We start from the raw sequence: 17,419 nt of genomic DNA, 5'->3' as shown, positions 1-17,419 counted from the left end.
CTAATAGAAAATTGACGAAGATTGACAATAGTCAATAACGTGAAAAGAAGGCAGACAAGTGTTTACATCCCCACTCTACTTACAATTCACTAGTTCTTCTAATAGAAAATGGACCAAGATAAACAATAATCAATAACGTGAAAAGAAGCCAGACGAATGTTTACATCCCCAATCTAATTACAATCCACTAACTCTTCTAATAGAAAATTGACGAAGATTGACAATAGTCAATAACGAGCAATACCTGTGATACTAGTAAACTGTAATTGGAATGGAGATGAAACCACTCGTCTGCCTTCTTTTCGCGAACGAACGCTAGATGTAACCATTTCGGTCAATGATACAATACAATTAAAAATACGTAAAGGTGTGGCTAATCCACCTTTTCCTTCCGTGATTTTTCAGCAATGCACAGTACAGTACTACCCGCTTTAATGTCCACAGGCGTGTCCTAATACAGAACAAAGAAGCGGGGAGCGATAGAAACAGAGATGCACAGCACGTGTGAAGCACCAATCGTCTTACGCTTCGCTGTTCGACATCGAAACTCACCGACAGGTTCCCAACACCAAAGCGGGCACTACCAATAAACCGGTCGTAAGAACGAACCGCGCTTACCATAAAAAAAATCATAAAAAATACAATAAAAATTACCCTACAAAAATAATTCAAACCGTATCGCGTTTGGTCTCGTTCTCATCGGAAAGATATCATCGACGCGTTACAGGTATCTCCGTGAAAGAAAAAAAAAATTAAAAAACTCCGAACCATTGTATATTTGATGAAATCCGTGGCGTTTAAAGGGCAACCGTCGGCCTGTTACAAAGTAGCCAACGGCTCGTGTCGTATTTCACGGTTCGCTGGTTCCGATGGGGATCCCCCGAGTTGGTGGGGATAACGACGATCGTACGACGCGATTTACCGTATTCCACGTCGAAACGTCCGAACGTTTAAATTCACCGAAAATCGTCATCGATCCTAAATAAATATCTCGGAGCGTACCCGAGCGGTTGTTCGGCATCGGGGATCGTAAGGGGGTTTTCTGAACGTTGCCCATTATTTTCGGCAAACAGGTGGCGTGATCTCGACGCGTTCCGAGGCGGCGCGCTTCCGGCGAAAAGCGAGCACCCCGAAGCGAGTTTTCGAAGTGAAAGTTGAAACGAGTGCTCGACCCGTAACGCCACGATGCCGTGACTGCCCTTCATTATAAGCGCCCGCGCACGGTATGAAGTGGCAAAAGGGCGTAGTCGGGGCACGAGATGGTAATAATTCTGGAAAACGGGGGATGGGGTGGAGAACCCCCGTTTCGCGCCCAGGGACCAAATCGGCTATTGCGCAATCGTTGGGAACACGTTCGCGGGAATTTCGCAGCTTTCTTCGTAATAACGAGAAACGTTCTTCTATCCGCGAACCACCACCGCCTAAAGTGCATCATTAGCGTGGCCCGAAATTCGCCAGAACTTCTCGACAATTGCCAGTCGCGCGTCGAATCGCGTGATGGGAGATGATCGCGCGTGCGTACACCGGCCCGGGTGCACGGGGTGATTAGGGACCGGTCGATCTAGATCTCGAGAACTCGCGAGGAACACGACGATAACGAGATCCGACCGAGAATCAATCGACGACCACCACGATCTTCGCTCGTTCTCCGTTTCCTTGGAAACGAACGAAAGTGTCGACACCGACGCGATTAAAGTATAATTTATTTAACGTTTCGTGGTTTTTAGATTCTTTTCGGTAAGCGAATTTAGAACGAAAAAATACGATGTAGTGTCGTTTCGATGTTCGTTTACTTGGGAGGGAATAATCAGTCGACAGTGGCGACACGGACGAAAAATATTTATTAAGCCTTTGCGCTCGATTAATACTTTTACACGGGGAACGGAAAATCTCGAGGACAACTTCTAAATAAAAAGGAAGAATTTGGATCTTACGTCTTTGTGTAACTTTCAAAGCATTCTTCACCTCGAGTTATAAAGTTTTACTTGGAAATTAGAAAAATTAAGAAAATGGAAAACTTAGAAAATTTGGAAAATTAGAAAAAATACATTTTGTGCTCGTTGCACTTACAGATGTGTACGTAGAAATTAAATTATGGAACAAAAAACCTTACGGAATTGCAATCCATTTACACGATTCTGTTAAGAAATAATATTAGAACGATATTTGCAACACGAATTTTCTCTAATTTTAATTTCACGCAGTTGATTGGTTCGCGTGTACCGTTACATTAACGTAAAAACGCAGAAGACTCTGTGGCGGCGCTACCCACACTTGCCACCAGAGGGAAACTGACCACCGACCTTTTCCCGCAAGTTCCCGTACCTGCTCCGATCGGTATATATACGGTCCCTTACCGTTCTCCCAATGTCCCGGCGTATAAGACAGGGCCAGCTAGAATACCTTACTAACGAGTCCACTAACAGACCCGGGATGAAAAAACATCTCTCCCCTCTCCCTTAACCTTACCTTTGACCCCGTAGGGCCGCTAAAACTCTACTAATCGAATAAAATAACATACGTCCCTATCCACAAAGATAAAAGCGAACAATATTTAACTAAAACAGTTTTTCCATTCCTAAATTTCCTTAAAACCCATACAATAAACACTACATTAACTTTTACAAACTTTCGAATAAAATTCGTGAAAACTATAAAATAATAATAAACACCACCGTTATGAGCTTCGAATATATTCCCAACTATAAATACAATAATTTAAACAAACATCGTGGATATAACCGTGCAACGCGTTCGCGTGGGAATTTTGCGCTCAACGAGTTGAAAAAGAAAAAAGAAAACAAACAAACGAGAACGGATCCTCGAGTCGCGTAGATTTTCCCCATTCAAATTCGCGATTCAATTTGGCGTATTGAAGAGTCAGTCGCGTGCCATTCGGCTGAACCAGATTCAAATCGAGGCTGAATAACTCGAAACACACGGCCAAGAGGATATTCGCGATGCGTGGCACGCAAACTCGATTCCGACATCGACGCGAACATGCAGCACGTATGCCTGACCTAGCCGGGAACACGGCGGAACCGTTAAACCGCACGGTGCCGTGAACTTTTGCCGCGAGTAACGTGAGTGCAATCTAATTTCGAACGAGGAACGAGGAGCCGTTCACCGGTTGCATGCACGACAACCGGCTACAACGGCCAACCTATTTCGGAATATTTCGCCGGTTGAATGTATACTGCAATTTCCCTCTGGTGCGATACGCTCATTGATACATCCCCGAGTGATATTTCGATACGCGTTGCGCTACCGGACTTATCTCGATCTTTTCCGAAGTGTTCCGTTCTAGAAATGCACTCTCGTTGAAATCGAATTGAAAATTACGCTTCCCCGCGAGTCTCACTTACCGTGACTCTATAAGTACAAAATCGATCCTTCGAGCCTTGAGTAGACGCGTTGCGGAATATTCTAATTATTTGTTTTCTTTCTTAATTATATATATGACGATAAGGTACTTTCACTTGGAAATTGGAAGATTAAATTTCGGAAATTGGAAGATTAAAATTTACGTTCTTCCGTGAGTTTGTGTACTTTGACTCGACTATGTAAGATTAGTACTGTAATTACGTCTTTTAATTACGAATATGACAATAAAGACGAAGACTGCATTCTGGAAACGACTCTCATTGAAGAGTGTTTGAGTCGAATTTCTTATTGAATATTCGATTCATCGCTCGATTATTTATATTACAAATCCTGTAACTATGTATTTGTATAGAATATTTCATACATTAAGGAACTTTCGTACTTCTTGTAGTAAAATTACCCGCAAAATGATACGCAAAATTCGTTAAATTTTATTTATACACCGAGTGCATCGGTGTGTCCTCCGAACGATTAAAAACAAAATAAATAACAATTATCCGTCTCTTGAATTGTTTGGAATTGTTCGGAAAATAAGTAAGAAAAACGAGAGTATCGTTCGGGTGTGTTTATCGGTCCCCAAAGGGTTAACTGTTCAATCCTGAATAAATATTTCTGAAAGAAAACACACGGGTATTCAAGAACCGGATCCGTATAGATTGACCGAAGGATTTCGATTTCGAGCCGACGAGAAAATAAGTTCCCGTGTGTACACGAATTGAAAATACGCGTGGAAGGGATGCACGACGAACCGATTTAAAAAGATCAATGCGACGAAACGATTGAACGAGTCCCTCGCTGCGCAGACCATGCGCTTTTAACTTTATTTTTGGCTGAAAACAAACACACGGTGGACAAGGTGAAAAGGCAAATTGATTCGTCCGATCGAGCACGGGAATGCGTATTTACGCAGGCGTGCGTGCCCCGTCGATACCCTTTGCTCGCAATAAAAACATTAACGCGAATTGACGAGCAGAGCGGGAAAAGTACGTGTGAATTTAACAGCCGCTTTTTGCCCACCCTATGGATCCTTCGTGCAAACACAACCGTGTTGTTTACGAAGCAGAGTTCCCAGCCAGAAAGGAACACCCTCCTTCTGTCTTCCGTGGGGAACGAATACATCATCCAAACCCTCCGCTCATAAAACAATTAACATTCCGTGTAGGTGTTTAAAGGGAATCGAACGGAATCTGGTTAAACGCCTATCCATTTGAACGAAAAAAATTATTGTACATGCAAATTCTATTTTTAAAGAATTGTACTTTTCAAAGAGACAGAGATACTCTTATAAGTATAAGTTAATTCCTTTCTGGAATAATTTCTGCATCGTTGATTTATTTAATTATGTTAAGAAAGATGATTAAACTTAAAGTGTTCTTCCGGTAGGTCCTACACTTACAATTTTTTGTTGTCGACTCTTTCCTACAGATTCTATATTTTCCTAAGCATTTGATCCAGTATCGACTACTCTCAATTTTGTTCATGGTGGCTTCGACTGTTTCACCAATTAGAAGCTACAAAAGAAGCTCCTGAACGAAGATACTCCTTCAACAACAGTGTACTCCAATGAGATCATCCTTGACGTTTCTTCAACAACCATGTGCCTCCACGAGATCATCTTTGACACTTGCTCGATGATCACACGTCTTCACGAGATCATCCTAGACACTTCCTCGACAATCATCTACCTTCAACAGATCCTCGCCAATCATCACCATCGACACTTCCTCGACAACAGTATACCTTCGCAAAACCATCCTCGATACTTGCTCGAGAACCACATGTCTTCACGAGATCATCCTCGACACTTCCTCGACAATCATCCACCTTCGACAAATCCTCACCAACCATCCTCTTCGACATTTCCTCTTCCCGTCTATCTCTTCGTAAATTTTACTTAAAACTGCACCCGCGTCGAATATCGATAAACCATTATTACCGTGCATTGCGTACAATTTCGTACTCCTTGTTCACGGCTCGTAAAGGATCGATTCACCGCGTGACACGAATCGTTACAATCGAACTCCATTCGATCCGATTCGAGGCCGATCGAAGCTAGCAACGTTCGGTCCATCGGGTCGTATTTGACACGAAACAAGGGTTAAAATACATCGTCAACAATAGTCGCGTACAAAGCTCGGAAGAACGCGCGACAATCGAATTCATTACACTTCCATATGTCGTTGTAATTGAAAGAAGGGGTCGGTCGGTGTCCCCCGATTCCCCGTATCATTCGCTTTTGATTTCAAGCGACCCTACCAGCCCCCATTTTCAATTACTCGGACCGATAGCGCGTCCCCTCTCGCTCCTCACCCCCCCTCGTCCAAGCGGCGGTTCATCGATCATACCGCGTTAAAACGCGACGGTGGCCACGTCCGTTTCAATTTGGATCTCGCGATTAGAATACGCGCATGATTAGCGTCGTAAAATTTTCACGAGGCCCGTTTAATTCCCGGGGACGGAAACGGAGCGACGAAATGGGAATCGGAATCGTACAGGCCCCGATGGATCCGATCCCGCAGTTTACACGTAACCGATTAAACTATACTACGCGCCGATTCATCTCCACCAAAAGCCGGATATGTCCGTACGGAGGATTCCGCTGCTGTTGCACCGGGATGTCGAAGTGGAAACTGGCACGGTTTCGCAACTGCAGCTGCAGTTGCGTTCCCTGCTTTCCACAATGGTCGACAAACGAATGGCTCTTACTGAATGGATCGTTTATCACTGGAAATCCTCCGTTACCTCTGTTTATCGCCTTTTCGACGGTGAACGACGAACGTTCGACGTGGACCTTACAGGGTTCGAAGAATTCCCGTCTCTTTTGTCAGAGAGAATCTCGTGATAGGTGACCACTGAACGGTGAACGATCGAAAGAAGCTACCGATCTGCTCCGACGTGGATGTCACGATCTACCTTGATCTCTTTGTCTGGAATATAATACGCGGGAGGCGTGATATGGAAATCGGACTAAACGTGAGCTTCACGAGTGAATTTTGTTCGTGTTCGTACGTTTGAGTAGATTTTCTTGAAAATATTTGAAAGAAATTTGTAGAGAATGCGATTAAGAAGGAAATTTCGACTTCAAGAGGCTGCGAGAGACCTGGCCAACTGTTGATTATAACGTACGTTATCGAAACTTAAATCGTAGGGCAATAGATTAATTAAGCTTATAGTGTAATTTATTTCGGAGGATAACATTGCTCAACGTCTCTTTCGTGTGTGAACATTTTTTAGAATTCAATTTTTAAATGATATATTCAATGTAAATTAAATATTCTTACTTCGTAAGATTTACTTTACACGATTAGAGATTTTATATATACTCATTGTTTTTACTTTACTAATTTATTGCAATCTCATACACGAGCACACACCCACGCAAATACATCGTCGATATTCTAAACCGAGTCGCTACCGATTTGCATCTGACTCTGCTTCTGAATAATTATTTCTTTCGATTGTTTCTAAATACTCTGGATGTCGTCGCGCGGTTCCCATTCATTTCGAAGCGAAGCTACGGGAATGAAATCGATCGTTGGAACATTCTCGCGGGACCGATAGGATCGATACACGAGTCGCAGGCAACAGGTCGAAATCGTTCCCTCGTAAGTATTACAATGCTTCTCGCTCGTGTACCAGAAACACGAGTCTCGATAATTAGACTCGGGTCCAATGCTTCGTTAGTTTTGCAAACGGAAGTTCCGAAGAGGCTTTCACGACCTTTGAAAAGGTCTTTTGTCGAGCGGACGCGAATTTCCGCGTTTAAGAGCGGGCAAAAGGAGAATCTGACGCGTTTGAGTGGATCTGTTTGATGAAAAGAATTCCTGGCCCACTGAAAGGACCACCATCTGCGGCCAGTGCCGCTTCTGGCCTCGTTACTTTCACGGCTACATCGCGATTGCAAAAACGCCGACACCGAGTGATTTAGTAAATTTTGCATCGGATTTTGTCTGAGAGAAACGATACTGGAAGGAAACCGGATGTGCCATAAATTTAACACTAGAACTACCAAAGGAGTAAATTTCACTTGTTTGAAACTTCTTTTTGAAATTACTCGATTATTAACGGTGTCTTTGCCTGTAATATTCATTTAGTAAATTTTACAATGGATTTTGTCGGAGAGAAATGATATTAGAAGGAAACCAGATCTGACATAAATTTAACACTAGAACTACCAAAGGAGTAACTTGTTTCAAACTTCTTTTTGAAATTACTCGATTATTAAGGGTGTCTTTTCCTATAATATTCATTTAGTAAATTTTACAATGGATTTTGTCCAAGAGAAATAATATTGAAAGAAAACCAGATCTGTCATAAATTACTAATAGTGCCTTTGCCTATAATATTCATAGACAATTATCAAAATAGACAAAAAATGATACTTGTAAAATTTACACTGGATCTTGTCAGAGAGGAACGATACTGACAACCAGTAACACCATAAGATCGTTCTCTCGCAAACGAAACGAACGTTTGAACATTATATACATAGACACTCGCGTCATCGTTCGACCATAAGTATTCACACTCGTACCTCAGCATCTGTCACTCACGAAACCAATTCCACAGTTCCAACCAGTAGGAAGCTTCCGCAACACGGAGAAATCAATGCTAAAAAGTGACTTTCACTCTCGTCGGCTCCCTGTATTACTTACCCGATCTCTAATCGATGTTTCCACGGTCCTGTATCTTTTAATCGTTTTCTAGAAAGCCGTTGGCGTTTTCTTTGTCCCCGATCACTCGATATCCGGTCTTCGCGGCGGTAACAGTGAATCGCGTACATTCGAGGGAAAAAGTGGCAACTTTCCATTATTACGTACGCGTATAACCGAGTGTGTAATTTATCTTGTAACCGGCGTTAAACGGAAGCGGTTCGCGGATATCTCCGTCTCACGCGCGGAAAAATTTCGTCGAGGAGAGGGTGTTAAAGAAAGCCATTAAAAAAGTTCCACCGGTGAAACTGGCGCCGAACTACGCTTTTTTCTCACCGTTCAAAAATGTTAATCCCCCTGAAAGGTCACCGCACCTTGAACACGCGGTTCTTGGGGAAACTTTCGCGCGTAAAAACTTTAATCCCCACCGAAGGGTAGAACGAATACAGCCCGATTTCTTTCGACCGAACAACTTTCCTTTCGACGAAATATTTTCGTCGCCCTTTCTTGCGTCAAGAGAGAACTTCCGGGAAAAATGTGAAACGTTTTTTCCTTTTTTTTTTTTTTCTATTCATCGTAACGCGAATCAAGATACACGCGTTCGTATTGTAATATGTTTAAGGGGTTGTGCTCGGTTTGGAGTTACCAGAAATGGTGTTGTTTAGGAATTTTTTTCTCAAGACTTTCGAGATATTTTTCAGTCGATGTTCTTTTGTACATAAGGGTAGACTATGTATTATTGATGGTATTTTTTTCATTGAAAAGTAAGCAAGAATGATTCAGTTATGGTAGTTCTTCCGAGACACCGATCGGCTCACGGTTATCCGAAATTGTGTACGAAAAGTATTTCTTTAGTTGAGAGTTTAAATTTTTTCTTGATGGATTTTTCAACATATTGACTTTTCTACAAGATGGCAGACGTTCAAAGTGAACGTTTTAATTTTTAGCGTAAAATGGACTATAAAAAATAAAATACTCGACTGAAAAAAAATTCATTCGTTCAGGGACACAATTTCTCTGTGCGAACAAAAGTTGCAAAAATTTCGTCCAAGCTGACAGAGCAGTTTTCGAGATATCTTGTCCATCGATGTTGAAAATACAATTTCGAGAAAACCGCGGTAAAAATTTCAATTTGTATTTGCCCTTAAATGATTCTTTAAATTAGTATTTTCTCTGAAATACATTTTCTCCTGATAATGAACTAAATTACGCGCCGAATTGAAAATTTCCTAATCAAGAATAACAGTTATGTTCGTCCATATCGTAAACCATAGAAATTATTCAACTCCTGACACTTGAATATTTGAACTATTGTATCTCCGTCATGTTTCATCCGATAACAATAAAATTTCAAGAGAATATTCTCTAAATGCGATATTTTCGGTAAAAATGGAAACCTAAAAATTGGTTTACGATTTTTGACCGAGGTTGACGGTTTTGGGACAATGCGGAATTTCACCGCACGTCTGTCTCCCCATTCGCATAAATATTGTCCGTTAATTGTCAAACGTTCTGACAATTATGAAAGGACTGCCACGGGAATTCCAGAGTGATTACAGATGCACCTGCACACGAATGGCTGCACGTTACCGCGTGCACAACAATCCACCTAGCGATGAACAAGCGACCGCAATCAGAGATAGAAGGAACAAAGCTAAATGCGTCCGTGGATTCGCATTAGCGATTATTATAGAGCCTATTAAATTTAATGGCGAAGGTAAAGATGCCGATTAGAGCGAAATCACGAGGACGTATCGCGTCGTTAAACACCGAAAAATAGTTGTTTTCTCCTGACCTCGGATAGAGTGAAAGTGCACGTAAAATGCAGATGCAATTTAACGGGGTAAGAATTAGTAAACGATTTACCAGCTTTAAATGTTCTCGAATAACGCACAATATTTACTCGAAGAAAATAATTCGTGCGAAAAATCCAACTAAATAGATTTTCCCTAATTTTTCAAATTTAATTGCATAATATTTACTTAAAGAAAATCATTTTGCGAAGAATCCAACTAACAAGATTTTCCCTAATTTTCCAAAGTTAATTGCAGGATTACAATTTTTCCAAATTTAACGATGGGATTGCAATTTTCCAAATTAAACGATGGGATTACAATTTTCCAAATTTAACGATAGGATCACACTTTTCCAAATTTAACGATAGGATTACAACTTTCCAAATTTAATTCTAAAATTACGATTCTCCTGTGTTAAGTTAATAACGTAAATAGTTTCTCGGAAAGATTTAAAGAAACTGAAATTTTCTTCTTCGTTATCATCATTTCGCACGCTGTTGCGTAAATTTTTAAACCATCGTTCGACACTGAAAATGGCAACTTCGCGCGACGTATACGTAAATATTTTCCTCTCATAGTTTTAAAACGCGTACAAAAAAAAAAAAGAAAAAAATAAAAAACTTTTTCTGTTCTCCCTGTCGAACACCTAATGAATTGAACGAATTGGAAACGTGCCATCAATTTCAGGAAATGAATACGAACGCTCGAATGCGCGAGTTCGGGGGATGGAAAAAAAAAAAAAATACCGCCATGAAGCTGAGTAACAATACACGGATCGGTGACATTGTGATACGAGAATGTTAAAAACCGGCGCGGAAAGCTGGACCATTTATCCCGTAATGGTCCGAAGCGTTTAATAGACTGATAAATAGATAATGGCGCAGCGGACCATTCATAAGCCACGAAAATGAGCGTGCGCGCGGAAATTCAACGAATACCTGTTCGTTGAATAGGAATATCGGAGGCCGAAATCGTCGACAAAAATCTCCTCGCTGAAGCGGATTCGGTTCTACGAATATAAAGTATCATACATTATCGGGAATTCGGTCAACAAAACTGAAATTTAAATTGCGTCCGTCGACGGAGAGGAAATTTCGGAAAATACGCGCACGCAGAGGCGAATGCACAGAAAAACGCAGACATAAATAAAACGTTTATCTCGTTGAGATCCAATAAAGGATCCGCTGGGGAAGTACGATCGATAAAATCGTTCTTTGTTTGTCTCGAGTCACTGTTTCATTTCTTTGGAAAAATTTTCACAATTTCCTGTACAAAGATGAGAAAATTTCTTTGGAAAATTTCTTTGTATATTTTATTATCGTTTTCGAAGAAGCATCAAGAAAGTATCAATCGTTTGTTGTTACTCTTGAGTAATTGTTTCATCTCTTTACATTCTTACAATTTAGAAAACGAAGATGACGAAATTTATTTGGAAAATTTCTTGATATTTGTAATCGTTTTTGAGGAAGTATCCAAGGAGTAAAATTTTGTAGGGTGATTTCATCCCTTAAATTGGAATTTCTAAAGCAATAAAAAAAAATCTCTCTGATTACCTCTTATCTCTCTGATACATCGAAAGTCAATATTTGATAATCTCTACAAGTGATTATTACCGTTGACGGAGCGTTATTTGTAGAGTGATAAAACGTGTGGTGAGATTAGAGCGACCGTGATCACACATTAGATACAAGAGTATCATAATTTGCGTATTAAACGAGTGTGCGATCGACTTTAATATCAATATTGGACGAGTCATTGTGTGATAATAATTTTCTAATGTCGTAATAGATTCTCTTAAAATTAGAGAATACGAGATCAGAGAATATGTCATACGTAATATCGATAACAAAGTTGCAAAAACATTCTCCACGATTAAAAAAAAAAAAAGAGAAACAACTCGTCTATTAATACAAAGTGCAACGGTAAATACTGCGTTGTCGGCACTGTTTAATTTTATTCCGCGCTTTTTCAACGAAAGATTTATTACTCGTCCGTGGCAGCGTAATAAAAGTCCAGCTACAACTGCAACATTTCACCACTCGGGTTCGCGCTAATTTTGTTTCGCGATTTGCCGGCAATTTCGTTTTTATTAGGTGCAAATCGAAATCACATCGAAGCCCATCGTTCGTTTCGCGCTGATTTACCAACGCGTTGCGTTGCTCGAGTACTGGAAACGCCATTAATCGGAATATCCATGAATGTGCATACTGTATTCTCATTTATACGCAAATGCAACCGGTGCAACAACGGAACAGAGTCGCCGTGGGATCGGAAACTGTTGAAATTTAGTTGGAAAACGGAGACCAAAACCGCGTAACGACTATTTCTCCTCGACTTTAAGCTCCCGAGAATGCTTCGTGTGAAAAGTAGTAAAAAAATTCGTTTGTAAAAGTGACTACACTAAGGAAAATTCTTTTGTAAAAGTAACAACACTAAGGAAAATACTTTTGTAAAAGTAACTACATTAAGGAAAATTTCTTTGTAAAAGTAACTACGTCAAGGAAAATTCCTTTGTAAAAGTGACTATATTAAGGAAAATTCCATTGTAAAAGTAACTGCACTAAGGAAAATTTCTTTGTAAAAGTAACTACACTAAGGAAAATTTCTTTATATAGTAACTACATTAAGGAAAATTCCTATATAAAAGTAACTACACTAAGGAAAATTCTTTTGTTAAAGTAACTACACTAAGGAAAATTCCTTTGTAAAAGTAACTACACTAAGGAAAATTTCTTTATAAAAGTAACTACACTAAGCAAAATTCTTTTGTACAAGTAACTACACCAAGGAAAATTTTTCTGTAAAATTAACTACAGCAAGGAACATTCTTTTGTAAGATTGACTACAGCAAGTAAAATTCTTTTGTAAAATTAACTACACCAAGGAAAATTCTTTTGTACAATTACACTAAAGAAAATTCTTTTGCAAAATTAACTACACGAAGGAAAATTCTTCTGCAAAATGAACCGCACCGAAAAACATTCTCTTCTAAAATAAATTACGAGATTCCCGTCTTTCAAATGCATCGTTATTATTAAAAGAGAAAAAAAGTCTTTTCGACGCTCCAAAACAGACAAATTACAAGAAAATAAAAATAACATAACAAAATTAAAAACGAAGTCACACATCGAGGAAATATTTTCATTCTATCCACCAAATATTGTTCATCAAATACTAAATTAATAGAGATACAAACAAACAGATCTACGTTGCTCAAACACGAAGCAAAAATTTTCGTTTTATTTATTATTAATTCGATCTCTACTCATTTTAAATCCTCACTGAATATTTGTTCAATGCACTTGTATTACGATTAATAAACAATATTCTCTAGCTCGTAAAATACACGCTATCGTTGTTCGCAATATTGTTAAAAATACGCGCTTTTGCACCGCGTTGAAGTACTTTTTTTTTCCAAATAAAATCACCCGGGAACGAAAGCGTTTGCTCGCAATATTGTTACAAATACAAATTCCACCGCGTTGTTGGTAGAACTACTTTCTTTTTTTTCCTTTTAAATAAAATCTCCCAAAGGGAATACATCTCGCTCGCAATTCGCCTTCCATCGAACCACTCGTTCGATTACACCGCGATGTAATCGTAGACACCTGTAAAGTTGTCACAATGAAGGGGACTACTCACCTCTTTCACCTTGTCCCTCCGCTCCCTGGCGACGAGGTCCTTGTCCTCTCCGCCGACGGTCAAAGGAAGTTTGTCCGCCGGCGCGGGTGGTACCGTCTCCAGGACGTCGTTCTTCCGGTGAACGAGTAACGAGGATGAACTACTCGCACGCACACGCGATTCACCATTCACTTCCGGTTTTTCCAGCGTCTTCTGTTGCTGGTACTCCTCGTCGATCTTCGCCTGAAATCCGCCGTCAGGTCGAATCGCGCTCGAGATTGTCGGACGACGATTTACGGACATTTGACTATTTAAGCGCGGGTTTCGTCGATCGCGCAAACAAAATCACCAATTCACGAAAAGAAATGCTTACTCGCTGACTACTTCGAGGAATCGTTACGGAAAATTTACGGATAAGGATCGTTCCATTTTGAGCGTATTGCCGACGAATTGTTACTGACTCGTGAGTAGCGTATTTTACGCTAAAATAAATAAAAAAAAAGTATTGCTATAATCCTCACTCGTGTAAGATCGAAAGGAAGTACATCGAAGATTAATATCATGGGTTTCTTTTCCGAAATAGAGAAACGAAGTATATTAAAAATTAATAACGTGGCTTTTTCTTTCAGGAAAGAAGAACAATGAAGAAAAAATTAATTTGTGTACTTTATTAGGAAATTAATAACGCGACGAAGAAAAATGTCTGTCAGTATCGAGAACAAGATTAATGATATACCGAAGAAAATTATTCCAGCGATACAGACTCGCTCGAGCAAGATCGAAAAGGGAAATAATAAGGAAAACAACAATGTATTTTACGCGAAAATAAATAACGAAACAAGGAAAACTATTTCTTCAGTCCACGCGCAAACTCACTAGTGTAAAATCCAGGAATAGAAAAGAAAAACAATGTCGCGTTTCGAGAAACTATTTCCAAAATTCTAAGAACCGTGTCTAAGGGACGAGAAAAATATTCATCGAACAACGAATTTCGTATAGTAAAATGTAACATCGCTCGAAGAATTTAACAAAATTATAATCAAAGAGAAAAGAATGCATAGACTGTCCTAAGTATGTCTATCCTTATTAAAATTCGCAATCACTTTGCGGTTGATTTTCAAAAGAAACTTATACATACACGAACCCACGAGTCGACAATATTCCGTTTACAGAGACGTGCAAAATTTCCATCCGGACGCAAATTTCGCATAACGAATAAAAAAAGATTTTTCACCCGGTTACTCCGAACAAAACGTGAAATGTTCGACCGTTCGAACGACTTTACCGGGGTACACGTTACTCGTTGATTTTTATTCGTCTTTCGTTCGAATAAAAATATTTGCCGGTCTCTGTTCGCGCGTTCCGTTCGCAAGGGATTGAAATCCGCGAAAATTGACGAACACGAACCGTTCCGATATTCCGTTCGGGCGACGAGACTCGAAACAAGACGAAATGGGTATCTGATTCCGTTTCGAAATAATAATAATAATAATAATAATAATGATAATAATAATAACACATTATTCGTTATCGAGAAGACGTGAACGATAATGTCCACGGTTCGTCAAACGATCGATGCAAGGTACAGGGATACTTGAAGCTGGAGAGGTCAGTAATTTGTGACACAGTCTCTTGCGTGAACGTTCCCATTTATTCAACAAACGATTCCATTTTCGAAACATTCCTTTTGCAGAAAAAAATGAAAAAAACGCTTACAATACAATAATTTCAACATCCCTTCGTCGTCAGATACCCATTTTCTACCCAATTCTCGATGCGGGGAGGGGATTGGACGCCATTACGGCCGGTTTTAATACAAAATTCGCGTCGAGATCGCGAATAATCGGGAAAAGGAGGAAGGGAAGGTAATTGGGGGTCTCTCCTCTGTGAAAATCAAATTTCCTCGGTTCGCTCGGGACCAGGGTCGCGTTTATCCGGATACCGTCGTCCAAATGCAATCTCGACTCGACGGAGGGGGGATCGGGATGGAGGAACGCGCTCGCTTCTTTCGCTTTCGTGACGAAGAAAGCCATAACCTCGACCACCTAGCCGCCGGCTGTAATCGCGCGAAAGGAAACAGAACATCGATAATGCGACGCCTTTAACCTGTTAACTGCGGAATTCCCTTTGAAAGATAATCTCTTACGGTGTGGGTGATTAAAGTCGAGCGATACAACGCGTCAAACGCGAGGCAAGTGCATTCGTTATCAATTTCGCGCGTCTTAATTACAGGTGCACACTTATACGGTAAATGCACCAATTTATAGGTATATTTATATATACGACGAATAAACCAGTTATCAATTTTGCGCAACGTCTTTGTAAATTTAAGAAGTCACGATTACACGAAACGATTCGGAGGAATTGTTCAGCTTGTTAAATGGAACAGATTCTAGGGGGGAAATAATAAGAAATACCAAAGAAAATAAACTTTTTTTTTTCGTAAAATACCACGTTTTCGTTTATCGAGACAAATATCGTAGAAAATATTCGAATCAATTTGTAAGAAGATCCTGGAAGAAAAATTCTTAACTCGTTCTTACACCGCTTCAAAAATATTACGATAAAAAATGAACGAGTCGCCGAGCAGAGCAATTTTACCGTTAATGTAGAGGAAATATACCGGGAAATCAGATTTTTATTAATCTTTACTAAAATTTCGTAACTTCGTAATAAATGGTAATTTTTGATTTTACGCGACGAGTATACACGAGCTTTCGATTGACACGTGTACTCGTGAAACGCAGTTAACTGGTTAATCTCGTACACTATTAAACGCTTTCGCGACCCTATTCGGTCGGTACGCTTGACGCGACGAGAGATTTCTTTTCCATCGAGGCTTGCGATCGTCTCACGATTCGCACGGATTCGTCTCTTTGATTCGACGAAGCAATCGCAGTCGGATCAAAACTCGATCGAGTCGTCGAAGATCGCTTCGTTTCGCGAATCGCGATCTTTACGGTTTACATCTCGATTCGAGGGATCGGGACACGCAGCGAGTTTGCACCAGGCGCGAGAGAAAGAGAGTGGGGGGAGCGGGAGCCGAGCAGTGGGAGGAGCGAGTAGTGGGAGAGCCAAGTAGTGGGAGGAGCGAGTGGTGGGGAAGAGTCAAGTGGTGGGGATGGATTCTCGGTGGCTTTGAGCGGCCAATTCATTTTGCTCCGACTGCGTTGTCCCGTTACGCGTGTAACTTACGGATCGACTTGGTTTCTGTGCCCACCTGCTGGCTCCAAATCGTCCCCGATGACGTAATTTCTCGGGGAATTATCGTAACAATATTGCAACGTTAAACCAGCGACTACGTCGTAGCAACGAATCGCGAGTATTTACAGATTTCGAACAACACGTTACGAGAAACATGGAATTCGAATTCACTATCGATACGCTCCTTACTGTGATTCAGTCGGTACAGCAATCCCTCCATAAATGTCTGCAATTTTTCCCGATACTGTTTTCGTTCAATTTTGTTATCGTGAGTTTCTTTTTCACGGAAACTAAAAACTTTTATATCTCTCATTCTGTACATGCGAAAGTACACAAATTGACGAAATCCTCGCGATGAAAACGAGAACACGATTGTACACCGACTGGTTTTTATTGGATGTTTAAAGATTTTTGAAAATGAATCTCGTAACGTGAAAGTGAAAATAGTCCGAATGAGATCTAGTTTGGCTCGTGTTTATCGGGGGATCCTCACCGATCCATGGAGATTACTCTTGCGAATATACAGCGAGGAATATAAAAGTTATCAATTTGCATTGGTACGTTGTTACACCGTTGGTGTGTTTCTTAATTACTTTCCTCGTCGAATGGTTCGCACGTGGTCGTGAGCCTCGGCCCGAGATGCAAAAAGTCGATTCCATTGGTAAATTAACTCCCGTCCTTTCTCGTATGGCCACGTGCTGGCAACGTGACATTTATCGAGGGTTTACCGTACGTAAATATTTTTTCCTCCAACGTTATTTA

The 17,419-nt window shown here is 40.4% G+C and overlaps 1 protein-coding gene across 1 annotated transcript in view; it reads right to left on the bottom strand.

The window, feature by feature from the left end:
* LOC143150412 (mannosyl-oligosaccharide alpha-1,2-mannosidase IA-like) overlaps positions 1-17,419 on the bottom strand; it is a 221,775-nt gene that overhangs the window by 199,945 nt on the left and 4,411 nt on the right. Inside the window, exon 2 of the mRNA XM_076318678.1 lies at positions 13,475-13,696. Within this exon, the coding sequence (XP_076174793.1) occupies positions 13,475-13,696 (222 nt within the window). The remainder of the gene's footprint in view (positions 1-13,474; positions 13,697-17,419) is intronic.

Source organism: Ptiloglossa arizonensis, chromosome 8 (assembly GCF_051014685.1).
Source record: "Ptiloglossa arizonensis isolate GNS036 chromosome 8, iyPtiAriz1_principal, whole genome shotgun sequence".
In the NCBI taxonomy this organism is placed as follows: Eukaryota; Metazoa; Arthropoda; class Insecta; order Hymenoptera; family Colletidae; genus Ptiloglossa; species Ptiloglossa arizonensis.
Note: the sequence above shows the minus strand (reverse complement) of the source record. Positions and strands in the feature narration are given on the sequence as shown.